Source organism: Morone saxatilis, unplaced genomic scaffold (assembly GCF_004916995.1).
Source record: "Morone saxatilis isolate NCDOM2014 unplaced genomic scaffold, NCSU_SB_2.0 Contig7, whole genome shotgun sequence".
NCBI lineage: Eukaryota > Metazoa > Chordata > Actinopteri > Moronidae > Morone > Morone saxatilis.
Genome location: NW_023340246.1, coordinates 10,509,867 through 10,530,017, shown reverse-complemented (window position 1 = coordinate 10,530,017; position 20,151 = coordinate 10,509,867). Strand labels below are relative to the sequence as shown.

Here is a 20,151-nt window from a genome sequence, read left to right as displayed (position 1 = left end):
GAGAGGAGAGGTGGTGGGGTTGGTGGGGGGGATGAATTACGTCGGCGTGGGACAGTGGAGGGACTGTCTGCATGGCACTCAGCTTGCAGCTGGAGGAGAGCTGCAGAGAGGGGAAACAACTGAACAGCGGGGAATGAGATTAATGCACAGGTAAAAATTGCTCGACCACAGCTGGATGCATGGGTTACAAATTAAATCCTTTGAACTTGTAGATTAGATTATTGTCACCAGGTGCGAAGAGATCTGCAGTGGAGGGAAAGCAAGAAAATATGTGCTGCGTCCGTGGCGCCACCGGTGCGCTATCTGGGGACAGAGTGAGCGACGGCGACGCGCTGACACCCCGCTTTTAGATGGCTCCAACATTTGGGGTGCAAAACAGGTGTCAGGGAAGTGTCGTCACGAACCCCGGAAGCCGGAGGAGGTGGGAACATCAGAGGGAAAGATGGCAGCGAAATCCGATGGTCGCGGGGTCGTCACCGGTTTCGCCCAGCTGCACAACCTGGACGAGGTGGTGGGGACCGGAGAGGACGACACTCGGAACGGCAGCTCATTCCACATCTGTCATTGCTGCAACACCTCGTCGTGCTACTGGGGCTGCCGCAGCGCCTGCCTGCATTACCTCCGGGGGAAGGGGAAGGGGAAGGGGAGAGATGCGGCGCGGCCACCGCAGGAGGAGCGCCTCTGGCTGGACTGCCTGTGGATCATCCTGGCGCTGCTGGTCTTTTTCTGGGACGTGGGGACCGATTTGTGGCTGGCCATCGACTATTACCACAAGCAGGACTTCCTGTGGTCAGGCCTGACCCTGTTCTTCGTGCTGGTGCCCTCGGTGCTGGTCCAGATCCTGAGCTTCAGGTGGTTTGTGCAGGATTACACAGGAGGCGGACTGGGCTCCGTGGAGGGGCTGAGTAGTCGAAGAGCTACAGTCGGTCTGCAAAGAGACAGGTGCTGCCGCCTCTCTGTCTGGGTCTGGCAGAGCATCATACACATCTTTCAGTTAGGACAAGTATGGAGGTAAGACGAACTTAAAGTTTTGTCTTTAACAGAATCAGTTGAAACCCCCAAAGCACCCTGCTTCCAGCTCCTCTCACTCTATCCATTCACTCCAGCCTTCTAACCTCCTCTTTACTGTCACCTGGAATAACCCGTGGTTGTGTACATGACTGGGGTGAAAATCAGCACTGTGCTGATGCCATTACGCTCGCCTCACAGTCTCCACTCTTTGGTGTCACCATGTATTCGCGTTTTCAATATGTCTAGTCACATTTTTACGCATTTGGGGTCCAGAGCAAACTGCTACAGCTGCACAGAAATCGCACCGCTGTGATTATTTCATCACAGTGCGCCATTGCGCTTGTGTGGGGAGGTAGGAGGGCTATTTGTTCAAAGACGGACAGGTAGTAGCTGAAAGCTCGTGTGTGTCTATGTTTGTGTGCGTGTCTGAGTGTGTGTGTGTGTGTGTGTGTGTGTGTGTCAGGCGCGCCGTTCACATCACAGAGCATAACAGTGCACACGGTCGCCTGGATTCACCCGCTCTCCCTCCCCGCATCAAATACTCCAACTCTGCAACTACAGGCCAGACGAGCATCTGTTTTCACGGCTCACAAAAACTACATCTTTCCCCCACAGACATGATGTCATCGATTCCTCTGCGACGCTCGACATCTTTGGTCCCCAAATCCGCTCTTTTGGACGTACAAATTGATGCGTCTGGGTACCGCGGGGATACTTAAAGGTGCGCGTCTCTGCGCGTAATCTGTGACATGTAGCGGCTACAGTAGTAGTAAAATGTGACTCTGGTGCGCGCATCTACTCCATTTAGGCTGTTCAGTCGAAGCTTCTGAGCAGCGAGTTGTTTTTGGTGCAGACAGACGCAGTGGCTTGCATTTAATGGGGGAAAAAAAGTAACGCATGACGGCTGCTCTGCCAGCGGCTGGAAAAATGTAAAACAGCACACTGAGAGACTCTGTGGGAAGCGGGCGAGTCGTTTCATCCTGACGTTTCAGGTTTTCACTTGACGTCTGTTGTGTTTTTGTGCATCTGAAACTGACCACTCATTCTTTTATGGTAGCCTGTGTGTGTGTGTGTGTGTGTGTGTGAGACAGCTGCCTTCGCACCTCCTCAGACAAATGGGTTTTTCTAAGCCATGATTGTGTTGTGTAGTCTAACGCATGAGAACGATTGTGCCACAGGCTTAAAATACTCACGTGCTGAGACTTGGAGTGAAATCTGAAGTGGAACTCATTGACCTTTTTGGAAGAAAAAAAAAGGAAAATTGCCACAAGCCTCAAAATGAGATAGGCTACCTTCTCATCCAGTTTCACCTGTTCCCACACGCACAATTTAGCCTGAAAATAAGCCTCATTTTCTTTCCATGTGGCTGAAAAGAGCATCTTAACTCATGTTCAAGTTTAATTTAGTGCATGCTGGCTGTCCCCCCCTGTCAAGATGGGTTTTCCCCAGAATGAGACAATCCACTTTGCATTCCTCATCAGACTCATTTTGAGCTGCACCTGAAGGCTATTATATTGATTAGCTGCAGTTGTATTGGCTCAAGTTTATTTACTCTAGTGTGGTTCCATTGATTGTTTTGCTCATATCTGTTGTGGGAAGACGATATGTAAAGACCAAATCATTGGTCCTGATGGTGGTTATAGTGGTTGATATGTATGAAAGTAAGCCTTTGAGTGCGTCTCAGGATGCCTAATCTCAGTTGCACAAGCAAGCAGCAGCTTTCTGTAGTGTCACTGGACAGGATGTACCAGTGTCAGGGGAAAGGAACATTGCAATTGAGTAACATAACATGTAACCAGATTTTTGGTCGTGCCTCCCTCCGTTCTTGTACATAATGTACTTCATGTCCACCATATGGTTTGTATTAGAAATTTCATGTTGTGCAGATGTCTACTTTATGTCTGTGTTTTGTAGGGACTAAAAAATTGACATGACATACTAATAGTTTAACATTTTAGGAAATACGTTTATTCTTTTTCTGACACAAAGTTAGATGAGAAGGTTGATACCACTCTCAATATCGATCTTCTCATGCAGTTTTCTGCCAGAAAGCTAATATGGTAAGCGTATTTCCGAAACTGTAAAAAAGTTGTTAACCATATACTTGGTTGTGTCTTCGGGTATTCTTTGAAATATGATATATTTTGTCAAATATGTTGGCTTGTATAGTGTAAATAGACATTAAATATATGTCTTGTCATAAATATACTTTTATGGACATTAATGCCTATAGTCATATGAGTTATGCCACAGGTGGGAGCATTTAAGGGGGTCACCGCTTGCTTTTTATGGCTTGAAGCAACACATTTATTTGATGTTAATTGAAAATAATCCTTTGGAGCAGTATATTGTGTAACGACACTGGCTTTCTGCCTACAGTGATACATGTTTTCAGGGACACTAGGACCATGAAACCACAGTAATATTGGGACCAGCTTCAGTTTTCACCACTAGCTTCAGATTTACAGGTACAGTTGTAAAACGAATAACTAGATTAAAAAAGGGAAAAAAAGAAACTAATGCATTGAGACTTGCCTATAAGGAACTCAAGTAAACATAATGTGTTGGTGTGTATGTTGTGACAGCACAAAGCCTGGGGCAGGGGATCATTGTCAGGCCACTGTCTCCCTTCGGACATGATCCGGCTGGCTGCTGGTTCGGGGTTGAGGGTCAAAAGCTGCTCTTGTCAGCTTAGTGACAGTTCACAACCTTAGACCCACAGGACTAACACATGATATGGACATTATGAGCCATTGTGAAAGGCCAACCTGCAAATAGGTAGCATATGCTATCATATAACATTGTATTATGAGGCGTAAAAGTGTATTAAACAGCACTATACTTTGTGTATTTTAGATTTCAGTTCCATGATGAGATGCAATTCATTGGATTGAAATTGTAGTATTTTGTCATCCTATGGGGGATAATTAATCAGTTTCCATGACTGGATTTCAAAGCAACTATCACCGCCGTTCTTAACAAGATGCAACAGCATAAGTTTGTGAAATGTTTTGCCTTTATTAATATGAGAAAACAAGATGAAGTGCTGACACTGCCTCATCATGTCCCATTACTCTATCCTATTTTCAATTCTACATTCAATTAGTTGCTTTCCCTCTGTGCACCTGAGGACCGAGCCGATGACAGGCTCGCCAAGCTTGTTTTGCAGTTATCCCCTTGTTAATTGTTGACTGAAAGGGAAGGATTCCTCTCTCCCATCTGTAATCCCACGGTGTCACTGGCTCTCCACAGCTCTTTCATGTCGTCCTCCCTGTGAATCACCGGCACTGCTGACGGTGTCCCTTAAGCTTTAGAGATTCTGCTCACATACGCTCAGGCGCACAGTGGATCACACATACGCAGAGGTCTCCTGGCAGTACGGACAGCTTAATCAGTGTAAGCCCAAATTAGCGTCTGAGCGAAAAAGAACTGCATCCATCTCCCCCCCCCCGAGGAAATCCATGTACAAAGTTTTGGAAGCTCTTTGTTGTCGGGAAATCCCAGCAGAATTGGGTAGGGTGTCGTCCTCTTCTGAATCTTTGAATTTCTTATAGTTTGGGGTGGAAACATTGTATAATAGGCGATAGTCAGTAGCTTCTTACAAGCTGACAAAAATTTCAAATCTCCAGTGGCAGTTGCTAACCACTGAGCCGTGAGCATTTCGACATCACATCTCCTTTGTAGCCATTATATTTCTCAGAATAAAAAAAATATATATATATACTGCAGTTTCAAACCAGCCTCTAATCAGTGACTAAATATTTCAATGTGGTTAAACTATTACATATTTAAAGGGGCTCATATTAGAAGTTCAGTTTACTCATCACGGGGAATACTACATCTGGAAAACAGCTGGTTTTTGGCTTGAGCCCGAGACTTACAATTTTTAATAGAATGTGGAAATTACAAACTAGAGGCATAGGGTTTGAAAGAAGTGGACATTAAGGAGGCAGGGAGGATCTAATGAAGGCTGCTGTGGAAATGTATTATGGGCATGCCTTATGGGAAATCCAGCATTTTTTGGAGCTTGACCCATACTAGAGCCTAAAGGCCAGGATCTCTTGGCTTCTGCTGCTTTGATTTTGACCAAGTTGTCTCTTGTGCGTCCCCAAACTTTATAGATGACTACATTAGTAGTGCCCCTTTAAACACTTGTCCATTTTGACCACTTTAGCAGGGATCTGGGTGTGGTGATCAACCTTGGTTTACCCAGTGCTTGTAAGTCTTAGTTGTGGCAACAGAAAGATTTTGTCCAGATACAATATACTAAAGACTCGGGAGTTGTCCCTCCTGAGAAGTCTGCTTTACTCTCGTCTTCTTTGTTGGAGCTGTTCAGTGCTGAAATTCTGACTTAAGCATTGTCATATATTTTAATGGATTTTCTTGGCATTTTTAACTTTACGCAGCCTTGTACCAAACTAAGCAACAAACTGTAAGGTGTGCGTACATGAGAGTGGGTATTGATTTATACTGTCTCATTGGGTGTCATACAGTCTCCCAGGCAAAAACAACACTCTGTTGCACAGCATCCTAACCACAATAAAGAGCACATCTAGAAGATATGTGTCATGTTTTGATATTCTGGCTGATATTAGGTTTAATATTCAATGCACATTTAGACTCTTGCAGTGTATAGTGAAGGCTGGAACACACTTTGGACTCATGTTACATGTAAATTCAATTCTGGTATTTGCATTAAACAGCACTGAAATAGAGGCCCTGTCAGTTTTTATCATGTGAGTAACTATGTCCATTAAAATGCATACAGTGGGTAGTGTGGTTACAGTAGGGTTACTCAGAAAGATGTATGTTAATTCCTGTTGTTTTTCATGATGTTACATTGAGTGTGTGGGTTGTATTATTGCTTGTTTGACAGTGTATTAAAACATAATATATTCCAGTACAGTGCCAAACTGAAATACACTGAAATACAAGACTGCCAAATTGCACATCTTCCATATGTGTAGGTGTCAAATGAGAGCACAATGAGAATGATAAATATGCTGGTAAATATCTTAGTTATATTGTCTTCCCGAAATTGTACATTTATCTTGGCTACTATCAAGGAACTCTCCCGTTCCGCTGCAGCCAAAGAAGTGGGGACCCCCTCCCCCCTCCTTGCAATTGTACAAAATGTTTTAACACCACAAACTGATGCTTGGATTACACTTTAATCCAGAACAAGAGTGGGCTCTACACTGAACAACACGAAGAAATCGCCTCATGGTTGACATCTGCCTGTGTTTCCTAGCCTGGTAAATATTAATACAGACTGGGAAGGAGTCGACAAAAGCCTCTCTTGGCTGGCTGGGCTGCTTGTAGTTGCCAAAAAAGGTTTGTACACGCGGTGAAGCAAGACATTGAGATGATACAATGCAACCAGCTGCCCTGTCAAGGAAAAAAAACAGCCGAGGGGGTGAAAGAGGGAAAAGATGAAGGCTTGGAAAAATTGGTTACAATCCATATAATTATGTATTGAGAGTTTAAAATGGCGGAAGATGGGAACATCTTGTTCCCTTCACAGTGGAGGCACTGGATTATTTTTGGAGTGAAGGAAACGACTGATAGACGACTGGGTCTTGCTTAGCTATTTATTCACTGTGCTGGCAGAATAAATAAGTCTGGGAATCTCCTTAAAAATTGTTTTCCAATGTTATAAAGACACAATAAGTAGAAAATATTATGCATTGATGTGCATTTTATAAAAATACTTAGAATACCACAAACAGGACACAGGCAGAGAACACTTATCTTTATTAAAGTACACATCTGACTCTGTTGTGTGTTATTTACAGACCGCACATTAAACTTCTATTGCTGCTTTGGAACGTATCAGTGTAACGCTACTCATTTTCTCATTAGCGCTGATAACAGGGAACAAACCTTTAAAGCCAGTGCTCCAAGAAAACCCCCAATTATGTGACAGAGAAGCCTATCAAAATGCAAGAAAAGCCAGCTCCTTGGGAACCTATCACAGCTGGGGGTAAAGAGACAGAAACCCAGAAATGATACCGTAGTACTTCAGTTTTTCAAGGAGCAGAGGAAGAGAGCGGGATCTGAAAAAGGGATTGAATTGCTGTTTTGGTTCAGTGTCATCAGGATTTGAGTTCAAGCTGGGTTATTGAATTAGAGAGTATTGCTGAAAAATGTTTGATTTATCATGTGGCACTTGTTTGAATCCAAACGTTTCACCTCTTAATAAACAGACAGATGCAACATTAAACAGTCTAGACATTTGTTTTAACAGAATGATGTACCAATGTATGTAAGGATAAAACCCTAAATAAATGAGTAGCTAACATGTTAGCTCATCAAAATGCCATTTCCGCAGGCATTGACACCTGCTGTTACTGCAGAGAGCTCTTAAGTTCAGTGCAAGGTGAACGAATGGAGATAAAGAGCCTATGATGAGGCTTGATTTTCCGCCTCAGGCCTGCCTCCTGAGCAAAATATTTTGTAGTAGAAGCCTGAAGACCCTGATGTTCCCTGTTGCCTCAACGCTGGTCAACAGACAAAGACAGGCTGGCACTCGTGAAGGAATAATAGGCACACAGGAAGATGGGTTAGCAGACCAGAGATTTGTATGCAGATCACATACACATGTGTACGCGCACAAACCACACCTCAGGGGAGTTAAGAGAAGCTCTTTTTTTATAAACCTCCTTATATGCAGTCTCACATCGCAGCCTCTCTCTTGCTCACGGACACACACGGGAAACACACACACCATGGCAGAATTACACATTTCCATGTCCTGTTTCTTCAGGCACTTAGATCAGAGAGAGGTGGTGCAGCCAGTGGACAGTGAACTCCTCCCACCCTCCCCTAGCTCTCTCTTTTTATTTATTTATTTTTTTACCAAAAGTCATCTCCTGCACACTTCCCCTCAGAGCACAGAGATTAAACTATTAAAAACACATCAGTGAGCCACACCAGTGCACTGGGTGACATGTTTGTTCATTATAATACGCATGGGTACTGGAGTTTATTTTGATTCAATCCCACAAACACTCTCTTGCTGCCAGAAATACTCACAAGAGCACCAAATCTGTATTAATCCGCAGCTGAAAGTAGTCCCCGATAAATGTACTTTTATTCCTGTTTGGGGAATGTTTGCTACAAACCACACTGCCCAGCTGTTTTAGAAAATAACTAAACCTTTTTTTTTAAATGTATTTATATTTGTAACCTATTTTAAAGGTTTCAGTCTCCAGTAGGACACAATTGGCTTGAGGCTGAGTGCACAGACAGGGCATGGAGGTCTGAAAGAATTGAGAGACGGACTATATCATTGTCGGTTTTGGTATTTTTTTAAATTTGACAATTACTTTCCAGATTCAGAATAGTTTTTCTATTTGCTCCTGTGTATGTTAACATGTTTACACTCTTCTTCTCTGCTTGCTACAGTTGTAGCGTGCATGCTTGTGGAACTTGGCTCATGATGATGAAGGATTTATTGACTTTGAAGTCTGTTGTTTGTTCAATGTGGTGTGTGCCTAGTTCTGTTTGGCAATTTTATTGGCTGCACCAGTTCAATTCTCAATCCTCCCTACAGCTGACTATTATTTCCATTCTCCTCGAAACAAAAACCTAAATCTGCCCCGTTGCAACTTTTCCTTTTGAGTTTGTTCGTAAGCACTCACAACAAACACATTGTGCATGTTGTGTGAAGTATATTTTTTCACATTAGTCCACTGCATATTCTACTCACAGAAAATCATTACCTGGGCCCAAAGGATATCCAGTGCGAGTTGAAACGCTCACACACAAAGGCTATTTTTCATCCGGAGTCCCCAGCCTAATAGTTGTATTCCTAATATATATTTATGCTTCCCTTTCTCCTGAAATAGGTGAGGCCTGCACTCCCAAATGTACTATTTGAGATCATCATGTGTTCTCCCCATATACTCTCTCTATCCATTAGTGCTCTTCATAAGCTAAAGCCACCACATTACCATCTGTCCTCCCTGCGAAGTTAACATATGTTTTTATTTTTATCCCTCCCTATCACTTACACCTATTAATGTTCTTAGGCTCCTCATAAAGCCTTTTATCCCCCTCCATCCATCCTGGAAGGAGACACCACACTGTGTGTTCCTCTGTGCTGTCTTATCCTCCTCCTTATTTGCTATAGTTAGAAGGACCAGGCTTTCTACACCGTGAGCTCAAACACTGTGTCCCTCACCACTAGTTAAAGTCATCATGCTAGCTCCCTCTCCTCCATCTTTCTCTTTATGTCTATGCCTCTCTCCTTGTGTTGCCTTCACATAAAGCTGCACTTGACCTCCATTTCTGTCAAGGAAACTGGAGCATCTGGCTCCTGCCCCATTACAACTGAACACTTCCTCCCTCCTTGCTTTCCTTATCCTGCCATACCAGCCATCTCTTACTCCCTACAGAGCCCATTTTCAGATCTCCCACATTCCGCCGTCCCTTCACTTCTCTCTGACAAAACGTCTCTTTTCTGCAGGAAAGTGTTACACCTCGGTTCATGAGTCAACCTGTGGCTTAATGGCCCTCCTCTCACACTACATGCCATTTCTTTGGATTCGCAGCTTCTCACGGGCACTTATTTATGCTCTGTTAAAAAGACCACAAACAATAGAATTGTCAAAAATCAATACAAAATGCTGCAACAGGAGAGGCTATAACCAACATTTGAAGGCTCTTTCAAGGTGCATTAAATAATATGTTGATATTACCAGTGAATCAAATTACTCCTTTATTGTGAAAGGATTTGGCACTGCAGATACCGCTGAAGATCGACACCTCACAATGCAATGCTGTGCTGCTTTCATCCACTTTTTAATTTGGAAGTCAAAACAATGTTCACATACAACTGTGGGAAGGTGCACTCAGCCCAGGAGATCATATAAGCTGGTTGTACACAACCTGTGTGGAAGAAAACAAGTGGCAGGTGAAGAATGCCAAATATTAAGGAAGAACGGACCCAAAATCTTTTCTCACCCTTGTCCTTGGTTCTGGTAACCCAAACCAAGGACAAAAATAGAGTAAATACTGGACTTACATTTAATTAAAATTAAATTAAACTCGATTTTTATAACATTTGTGAGGCTACAATGTGCTTTACATGCAAAAGAAAATAAACAATAAAATGAAAGATGAATGCAATAAAGCCTGGGTGGGACAGGGGTTAAACAGCATTTTTGCAATCACAGAGATTTGGATAAATCCTTGGCTTTTGCTGCTCAGGGAGGTCTACGTTTTCTGAGTGGGAAGCCAGTGAGGGATCTCAGTGTTTTGTTATTTTGTTGGGGCAGAGGGGTGTGGGGTCTTTGGAGACTCTGCATGAACCCCTTGCTGTCAGGTGAAAAAAAAGTGGCACGCCACTCTGTGTGTACTGGAGGAGTCACATGACTACAGTATGAGGGTCATTGGCATTGGGGCAAATTTGGAAAAAAAGAGCAGAAAAATACAAATATAAGTCCTGATAATTCCAATAAGTTTTAACTGAAGTGGTATATTTAGTAGCACACGTGAATACTTTGGTGTTCGTTGCAGTTAAATAAGATCAATCGTGTTGTAGCAATATATGGGATAACTCCTAACAATAAACCCAACAGCATGAACCTCGTAACACTTTATTTTCCATCACCCATTTATAAGAAGTATATAAACAATTATTGCATAGTTTATAAAAAAAACACTACGATGTTGTTGTGAGCTGACATAAGGATACTGTGTGTTAATGCATTTGCTTTTATCATAATCTTGATTTCACACACACACACACACACACAGTTCCCATTTCTTTTTGATGCTGTCCGTTTTATTCATATCTGGGCTGTGTCTTGGAAGCTGCATCAGCACTGCTCAGAGAAGACCACCATTGTTTGAGTCTAATCATGGTCGACGCTCCAGGCGTCAGTTTGATAAACAGACAATCTCTGCTTATAAATAATTGAACAGCCCCGTTAGTTCTCTCACTCTCACAGTGTCACACTTGCAAGGTTTCGCAGTCGTCTCTCTTCTCAGTCTCATATTTGCATGGTGATACCCTGCTTAGTGAGCTGTTACACTCACTGAGAAATGAGCTATATGAAGATACGCTGCATGCAAAGTCAAAGGAGCACACTTTTTTCACAAAATCAGTGCGGTTGTGCAGAGTGTGCATGCCGTCTCAGCTCACCAAGCAGGGCGTCACCGTGCTAATATGTAATAATAGTAGCAACAGAGCAATTGTAAATATACAACAGAGAAAAAAAGATATTTCAGTGTTTCCTCTAGGAGGGAAATGCTTCAGTTGTATCTGTAGTGGAGTATTTTCAAAGTGGAGTATTAGTAGTTTTACTTAAGTAAATGATCTGATCCTTCCTCCACCTCTGGTTAGCACACCCACAGCCTAACAGTCTAACTGCGTGTGAGGAGTAGTTAAAGTTAGTCGACCATAATGTGTGTAGACAAGCTCAGGTTGCAGTGTCATAGTCACTGAAAAGCTGTGGGTTGTGTGTGAGTCTTCTTATACTGTTGAGTCCAGACTGTGGACAGCTAGTTGGCTAGTCAGCAGCAACAAATCAAAAAATTAAAAAAGCCTAAACCGGAAGTTTCAGAGCTGCAGACCTTGAAGTTGCACGCAATTAGATGATTGATTGGGTTTTCTCTCTTGATTTTTTCCCACGGAAAAACAACGACTTGTAGCCGCTAAGTAGCTTTACACAGTGAGTCACTGATGTCATGCTATTGTGCTATGCTAGTTGAGTTTGACAGCAGATACACTGCACAGAGTTTTTCGTTTTGTTTCAGCTTGAAATTAACCCAAACTTTGGCCATTTTCTTCTCCTTGCTATTTTGTCTCTCTTCCAAAGCGCATTGTGTGACAGTAATAAACCAAATCAGTGTGTAGTATGGCTGTGTGTAGTTTCATGGATTAAACAAATCAATGCTTTTTAGTAACCAGGTTACTCGGGGTTACTTGAGGAATTGTTTCGGCCCAAATGCATATGAAATGTCCACTTACACTTTCAAAATAAAGCTTGCTGAGGTTGCAGTTTGGTTAGGTTTTGGAAAAGATCGTGCCTGGCCAAATCAACGTTGCTGTGTGTGTTTGAGCCATTCATCCACCCCATCTCCTCCAAATGCAGACTTTGTTGCTCCTTATACTACTACTGGTACTGCAACTTCATACATGCTCCTACTTTTCACGTGACACTGACACGATATCCTCTAGTGGATAGGCGGATCTATTACATGCTTTGGCTTGCATCCTTGCATCATTTTTGTGTCACATGTGACATTTCCTCTAAGATCTGATCTGGCCCACATAATGTTAAGGGCCTCATCATATTTAGGACAGCCCATATTCAGGCCTCCTGCTCAGCAGTCCATCACTGTTCTTTGTGTGTCCTTTCCTCTCTTCCTTATGTTTGTGGCTGGGTGGCTTTTTCCTTTCTTCAGGTGACCGTGGTGAGCCAGGAGAGCTAAATTGGGTTCTTGAGGTGGACCCGAGAGCATCACAGCAGAGAGGTCATCAGCTCAGGAGTCCAACAGTGATCAGTTAGATGTCACATATCACCAGCTCTTCAGGCCTGACAGGGAATGGAATGGAACAAGTGCGCTTCAGATGTTGAAACTCAGACCTATTTTCCTTGCTTCCTGGTTATTTTTTCTGTCTCTTCTCTGACTCTTGTGCCTCTTCATGTCCCCGTCTATCTCTGTTTCTATTTGTATTTGCTCTATTTTTCCTTTCCTTTTATTTCCCACTTCTCTTCCCTCCTTGCCTCTATCACTCTTTTTCTTCTCTTATCTCTTGTTTTCTTTCCACTGCATCCTCACTCCCTGTTTGCCCTCAGAGTGAATACTTATCAACAACAGCCTGTATGCTTCAGGCCTTGCAGGATTTTTAAATACATTGTGGTCAGTATGTTTGTGTGTTCAGGCAAAAGCAACAAGAGCTCACTAATGTCCCTCTTATGTCACTACCCCTTATATATGTACATACACATACAAGAAAACTTCAGCCACCTGCCTCTCACTTATACTGTATCTATGTAAATGTGTATCTATGCATGTATGTATGCAAATGTGTGAGTTGTGTGGGAATGCATGCACAGGAGGTGTGAATGTTCTTTTGCCTTATGCTACAATGGGTGTTGAGAAGCCCTTGACGCATCAAATATGGTGTAGTGTAAAACATCTGATGCTTTGCCATGATGTTCGGCTCAGAAATATATGGTGTTAATTAGATTATTACATATATAGATCCAAGAATTAGAGGAGTGGAAGTCATTTGAAAGAAAAATGTATAGCAAGCAAGCAAACGTTATCCATAGCACTTTTAAAGACAGAAATTATGAAGTCCTGTACACTGAGAGGCAATATGAAAACACACAGAATTAAGTGTAAAACCCACAAAATGAAAGGTATAAAATCAACACTAATCCAAAAAAGCAATCAGTTTTAAGATTTATTTTAAGTGCTTGCACTTTGTAAGAGGTTGTTATGGAGGTTGTTATAACAACAAACACCTTGGAACCAAATCTTTAGGCTGAAAGAAGGATGTAATTCAATGGATTTATCATTTCATGCAGGCGGGCCAGTTAGAGTTAAATAATTATGCATAACAGAAAATAGAAAATACAGCTGTGTGTCATCGGCATAAAAAATGATAAGAGCTATCAAAACATTGTGTACACAGAGAACTGGATTGGGCTAATATTTGACCCTTGTGGCACACCATTTAATAAAGATGCTGAAGACCAAACATGATAGTTTATGGAGACAGTAGTGCATACATACACCATTTACAGCAATTTCCTCAGTGATACAATATACACCTTTATAGATAACAACAATATGTATTTATATTTATATGACTTGTCAATCTGTGCCCAAGATGTGGATGAACATTATTCCACTTTATACTTCTACTGCAGTGGTTTCAGGATGAAATGGAGTCAGTGAGATATTTTCAGCCACCGTGTCTGAGTGGATTAGTCCAGTATTCCTTTAAGGGACATAACAGTTTAAAAACTGCCACTGCGACTCCCTTGCGTCCATATGGATTACAGGTTTGGAAGAAACAAGTAAAAGTAGACCATAAATATCCCTTTCAAAGCTAGAGCTGTTGATTTTATTTACCTAACACATTTAGCTATTATAATTCATATAAGAAACACAAATGGTTTGCATCTAAGCTTTATTTAAGTAAAAACTATTTGCTATAATGTATTTACAGTGGTTCTTAGACTCAAGGACACACAAACCAAACAAACTCACTTACACACAGTCTCTCTCTCTGTCTCTCTTTCTCTCTATCTCTCTCTCTTTTACTCATCCACATGCAGCAGCCTGATGAGCCATATTGCTAATTTACACATTTTTAACCTCAATGAGTAGTGACAGGCAAACACGCTTCCCGTCTTCATAAAGTTGCAATTTCAGACCTGAAAATTAACAGCAACCCCTCTTTCTATGTTTGCCTCTGCTCACATTTAGCAATAAATGGATTTATGCTCTGTGGAGTTTTATGTAGAACGCGCCAAGATTAGCGGGATGTTTAATCATGGAGCCTTTTGAAATAAGCTTAACATTTATCCGAGTGCTAGGCAAAGAAAAAACAGCACAGGAATTCTTTTTGTCTGTACCAAGGAGAAAGGTCTTTGGGAATACAAAATCAAAAAGTACTGTCAAATGTTTGAGTGTCTGTTTATTGATTTATTTGGGATTTTTTTGATATTGTGTTTTCTGTGAAGGACTTTGAGGCTTTTCCCAAACCATTTAGGTCCAAGAAAGAGAAGGTTGTTTATTTTTTATTTTATCCTGTCTGGCATTTTTCCCTCACTGCCACAAGAGATTCCAGACTGGTCTTTGTCTGTTTTGGCATGGTCGAGTTCTCCTCTCTCTCACCTCCCCACTGGGCACAAATCTCTGCTTTTTGAAGACAAGTGAATGTAACAAAACATGGAGCAATATGCAGCACCGTCATGCACCACAGGCTGACAGCAGACATAAAATCTGCACTGTGATGAGTTTATGCTCCTACAGTATTGCAGTTTGCCCCTGGAGCATTTTCACCCCAAATTAGACTTTTAGGTAGTTTTCTCATTGAGACATCGGGCACCTCCTAGGTATTTAGGAAGGATTGGCTGAAAGTCCCTCACTGTCCTTGAACCTCTCTCCACCTCAGCAAAAAATGCATTTGAGCTAATTTATCAGTATAGCCATGGAAGGTGACCTTATACCATTACAACCTTTATTTTCTCGTCAGTGTAAACAGGGCAAACACTATAGTATTTCTGAAATACTCATCCAGGACCCATGTCCTTATTAGGCCTTGAATATGTCTTTTATCACAGCTAGACTACAACATTAGCTGGACCAATATATATGAGATTAGAAGTGACACATTTATTTGTTCACCATATACAGTAACTTGGTTACAGTTATTTAATGATCAAATGTTTTTCTTCTCATCAAAAGATTTTTTTGGTTTATGTATGTGTTTATGTAAAAAATATATATGGCTGATATATTGTCAGCTGATTATACTTTAGAACATTTATATTGGTACAGGCTATATTAGTTATATATTTAAGTGTTATTTGACTAACCAGTAGCCTTCTGGTTTTACAATTTGATCATTTCCAGATATGTCCTATAAAGTGAGTATAAAGTAATTTTTATGTAAATGTTATGAGCATAGGTGTGAGGAAAGCAGGGGTCTATACTTTCACATATATTCCGTTATGTTTGTGTGTTGATTTTGTGATTAAAAGTTCATTCTTGACCTTGGAAAAAGAAGTTGATAAAACAGTTACAGACAACAGTTAGAATAGATGTTAAAATTAACGTTTTCAAGACTCATGGTCCATGTTTACTTTTAAAGTTCTGTGCAGTTTCCAAGGTCAAGAATGAACTTTCAATCTCAACTTTTAAGCCAACATGGATGAGTAGCCCTAAAGTAGTGACCCTTGTTGTGACATTGTTTTTCCAAATGTTAACTTTATTTTATAGCTCAAATATGGGCCAATTTTCTTTAAACCAAAATATTACAATATTATGTATAAGGCCAGATACAACACAGGATCTGACATAAGGGAATAGGAGGGCTACATTTCAAAATATACATGGATGTAGTCATTTATCATAATATTTTTCACACCTGATTTCTACCAAAAATGCACAGGCTGCTTAAACTTCAACATCCAACCAAAATAAAGAAGACATGATCTCGATGATGGAAATTTCAGTGGCTTCTGTGAGAAAAATCATAATGGTTATGATTTATTTATACTGTATTTTTTGAATAAATCTTGTTCAATAGACTGAATGATTATTTATGATTTGTGTAGGGGCAGCTTTTGTGCCTAAAGAGAACAGACCAGTCCATGTATTTTTTGTATATTTGCAGTTGGACCTATAAAAGCACACATCAAATAAATGGTTGAGTTGAACAGCTCAAGTGGGCATTTTGGACATTTACAAAGGCTCAATTACAGAGTCTATAATCACAATTTAAGTGTCATTTTAAACCATTTAAGACAACTTGCAATTACATTATATTACATTATCTATCATGACATAATTCCCATATATATGATGTCTTCAATAATAATGTGTTGCGTGTGAAGTTTCTGCCAATGTATGACTCCACCACCTGCATAGTTGCACATACCTGTTACATGGACATACCAAGCCAAATGCTGCTAATGCTGTACAGTCATTTTCACACTTCAGCTGACAGTGTGTGTCCCTGTGTACATGCTAGCTTGCTAGTGTGTTTATGCCTTCCCCTTCCTGGATTTGGACTGTTGATGATGATTTGATGTGTCAGGTTTCATTTACACCTGTCCTTGCCAGAGACACTGTGAAATTAATTGAGCCAAAACATTCATTTGCTTAAGGTTGCTCAAAATGTCCAACCAGTCCTTAACATGCCTCACATCAAAGCTTGTAGTTTTTTCTTTATAAATCTGTGTGCAATAGAGAAGAAATACCAGAGTAGAGAAAATACTGTTTGTATGTGTGTGTGTGTGTGTGTGTGTGTGTGATTGAAGGAGAGAAAGACAAAGACAGAGAGAGGATGAAGAGATCGTGCTGCAGTGGAAGTTGAGTATGAGGTTGTGAAAATGCTGCTGCTTTTTGAGAGAGACTCTGAATTCATTTGTTCTATAGTGAGAATTATTAAATAGACAATCTGACAGTACAGTAATAATGCAATTAATTATTTGCTGCTGAACTCCCTGTACAGTTTTAATTAGCTCTTTGTACAGCATCTGCCCATCAGAATTACAACAAAAAATCTGACATTTAATTTTCCAGGTGTCAGAACTGCTGGGGAACTGATTGTAGCGGTGTTTGGTAGAGAGCACGCGATCTGTAAATAAAGCTGCTGAGATAAAGTTTCTGAGTCTTTAGATATTTTGTATGATTCACAGGAAAACTGGGGTGACTTTTGGAATGTCTACAGTCTGCTGTGTTTTGTAAAATGTGTGTAAACTCTCTACATCCTGATTTGTATACTGATATTTCACATAATTTTAGTAAAAAAAAAACATTACTCAACAAACACTTTTAACTTAAAACATCCCCCAAAGTGATATATCTTCACCCCTGCCTTATTTTGACACTGTAAACCCTAATGTATGTTGTGTACCTCCTTGTGAATGTCTACAAATTGTAATTAGATGCTGATGTCGTGGAGGCCTTAGACGTCCTCATTTTCAGGGTGGTGGTGAAAGAGTGAACAACAAGCCAAGCAGAAAATCTGAGTGGATGCGATCTGAAGCAGGATTCCTGATGAGCTCACTGGAAGGACCCATTGCACCGCTGATGTTGATGAAAACTGGAAAGTGGCGGTGGTTCACATCAGTGGGTCACTGAAAAGACAGCTGAGAGCAGCTGAGAAAGGAACAATTTTTAAAGTTTGACAGCAGCGAGATGATTTGGTCACAGAGGTCTTGGCAAAATCTGACTCATGAGGTTTAGTTTTCCTCCTGTTTCCTTAAATTACGAGTGTTACATGACCACACCCTAAACAAGATGTTTTTTGTGCCTAAACCTAACCAAACAGTGGTGTAATTTCAGAAAACAGTTGTTGAATCTCAACTAATAAGCTAATTTATTGTTTCAAATAAGCTATCTGTAGGTGGACTATCCAAATAAAGTGGAACCAAACAGTCCGATGTTTTAGAACCTCTTACTGCAAGTTTCCTACTCTCCATTTTTTGGTTTGACATACATATTTTACTGTCTATGGCCTGTAGTCTGAGAGCTGTGTGTATTGAGAACTGTTAATGAGGTAATGTCCTGCTGCAAACTGTGACCTAGATTTATAGTGGAGTCCAGCACTGACCAGTTGCACCAGTGCTGCTGAACAGTGGCTGCACTCTGCTTTCATCTAAAACCAACTCAGCTCCAGCCATGCGTAGAGAAATGAAGAACCAAAAGCACAACCCGTCTCTCTACATTTTTCATCAGAATATATTTCAAAAATAAGAAATCAGGGGAATAAGGTTAGCAACAGAGGAAGGCTTTGGTGATTGGACTCAATGGGAGGCATCTTCATTAGAAGTGGGTCTATGTGAGAACAAGAGCCTGTGAAATCTACATGCTGGTGTTCTTAAAGACAGAATGACAGGATCTCAGTGATATTTAAATAACTGCATTCCAGGGCTGATTGGCTCGAGGAACATAAGCAGAAAGATTGTTCAGATATGATCAAACTTTGTAAGATTTAGTGGCAGATTGGAACTCACTCACCTAACCCAGCGTGTATGAGAAACTATGAGAAATGTGAGAAAAAAACAAATAGACAGATATTTTTGTAATCTGGGTCAACAGACCCTTTAAATGAATGTAGCTCCACCCACAGAACCTTTAACTATCAGCAGAAAATGAAAAGGAAGGACATCCCAGTACAGAATTTGACTGGCATTTTGTGATGTATTGTTGATGAAGACTAAGACAACAACAATACACGTATCTAGGTGAATATGCTTATATATATATATATATATTTTTTTTTTTACAATGCACTGTGGCAGGGGCACCCATGTGCACTCTGTTGTGTCCAGTGAGGTAGAAAACATTGTCTGCTCACGGACATCCACCTGTCTGACCTGCTGACCGTGATGCTACAGTGTACAGCCTTGTCACAGGATGACCTCGGTGACTCACGGTAGTCTGAGCAGTCTGCCTGTGCAACCCACTCTGCTCCTGCTCACCCACCGACATAAGTTTCGTCTCACTGTGCTCGTCTGCCATCCTTCTGTTTGCTTTCCACTCTGTCTGATGCTTTACATTTTTACTGCTTTCTCTCCTCCAGGGCCTCTATCGTTTTTTTCTTTTTTCCTCCCCCCCTTTGCCGTCTTCTCTCACATTCCTGCTCATACAGTTATTTCTTTATTTTCTCTCTCTCTGTGTCTCATTCCTGTGCATCTTTTCCCAGACCTACCCTGGTGGGCTTTGGCGGGCAGCAGGCGATGACAGTTCTATTAGCAGTCGATTGCGAGGTCACTTTCGCTCAGCCCCACTGAGACTCAACAACACTGTCTCAGCCACAGAAACAAAGAGAGAGGAAGACGAGGGAGTAGTAAATGGAAAATATTGAAAAACGGAGAGACAGGAGACAGGAATATATATATACATATATATTTTCTGGAAAGATAAAGATAAAGAAGAGGGTAGTAATGAAATAAAGTTATGTGTGAAATTAAATCTGAGGAAAGTATCTGATGTAAAATGAGGTGAATACATCATTTTCAAGTGCACTGAATGTTTTATTTCCTGCTGTGTAAAACGAAAAAAAAAAAAATTTGATTCCTTTTCGGCTTGGATGATTTTCATGACAAGATCAGTGAACCCCACCTACGTATGTTTATGTTTATTTGCTGTAGTCCTTTCAGCTTGAATAAGGGAAGTGTGAGACTGAGTGTGGGTGTAAAATCTAATGTAGAGAACCCTGCCATCTCTTGATTGACATTTAATCACCATGGCAACGAGTGGGCTGAGAGTGACTGCTCCCTTGAGAGCTTTTAGTCACCAGGTTGCAAGGAATAAGGAGACCGAGGACTTTCTAACCGAGCCTTACCCCAGCCGTTTCCACAGGGTCTGCACACAAAAAAAATCTTACACCCTTTAAACCCACCCCTATGCAGATGTTCAAACCCCCCCCCCCCC

At 41.2% G+C, this 20,151-nt stretch overlaps 1 protein-coding gene and 1 long non-coding RNA gene across 2 annotated transcripts in view; one reads left to right on the top strand and one right to left on the bottom strand.

Annotated features, from left to right (window-relative positions):
• The first annotated feature begins 442 nt into the window (after positions 1 to 442).
• The window catches only part of xkr6b (XK, Kell blood group complex subunit-related family, member 6b), a 53,147-nt gene continuing 33,438 nt past the window's right edge, over positions 443 to 20,151 (top strand). Inside the window, exon 1 of the mRNA XM_035678519.1 lies at positions 443 to 1,011. Coding sequence (XP_035534412.1) covers positions 443 to 1,011 — 569 coding nt within the window. The remainder of the gene's footprint in view (positions 1,012 to 20,151) is intronic.
• LOC118340503 overlaps positions 13,469 to 20,151 on the bottom strand; it is a 44,664-nt gene continuing 37,981 nt past the window's right edge. Inside the window, exon 3 of the long non-coding RNA XR_004797376.1 lies at positions 13,469 to 17,871. This is a non-coding gene — a long non-coding RNA (uncharacterized LOC118340503). The remainder of the gene's footprint in view (positions 17,872 to 20,151) is intronic.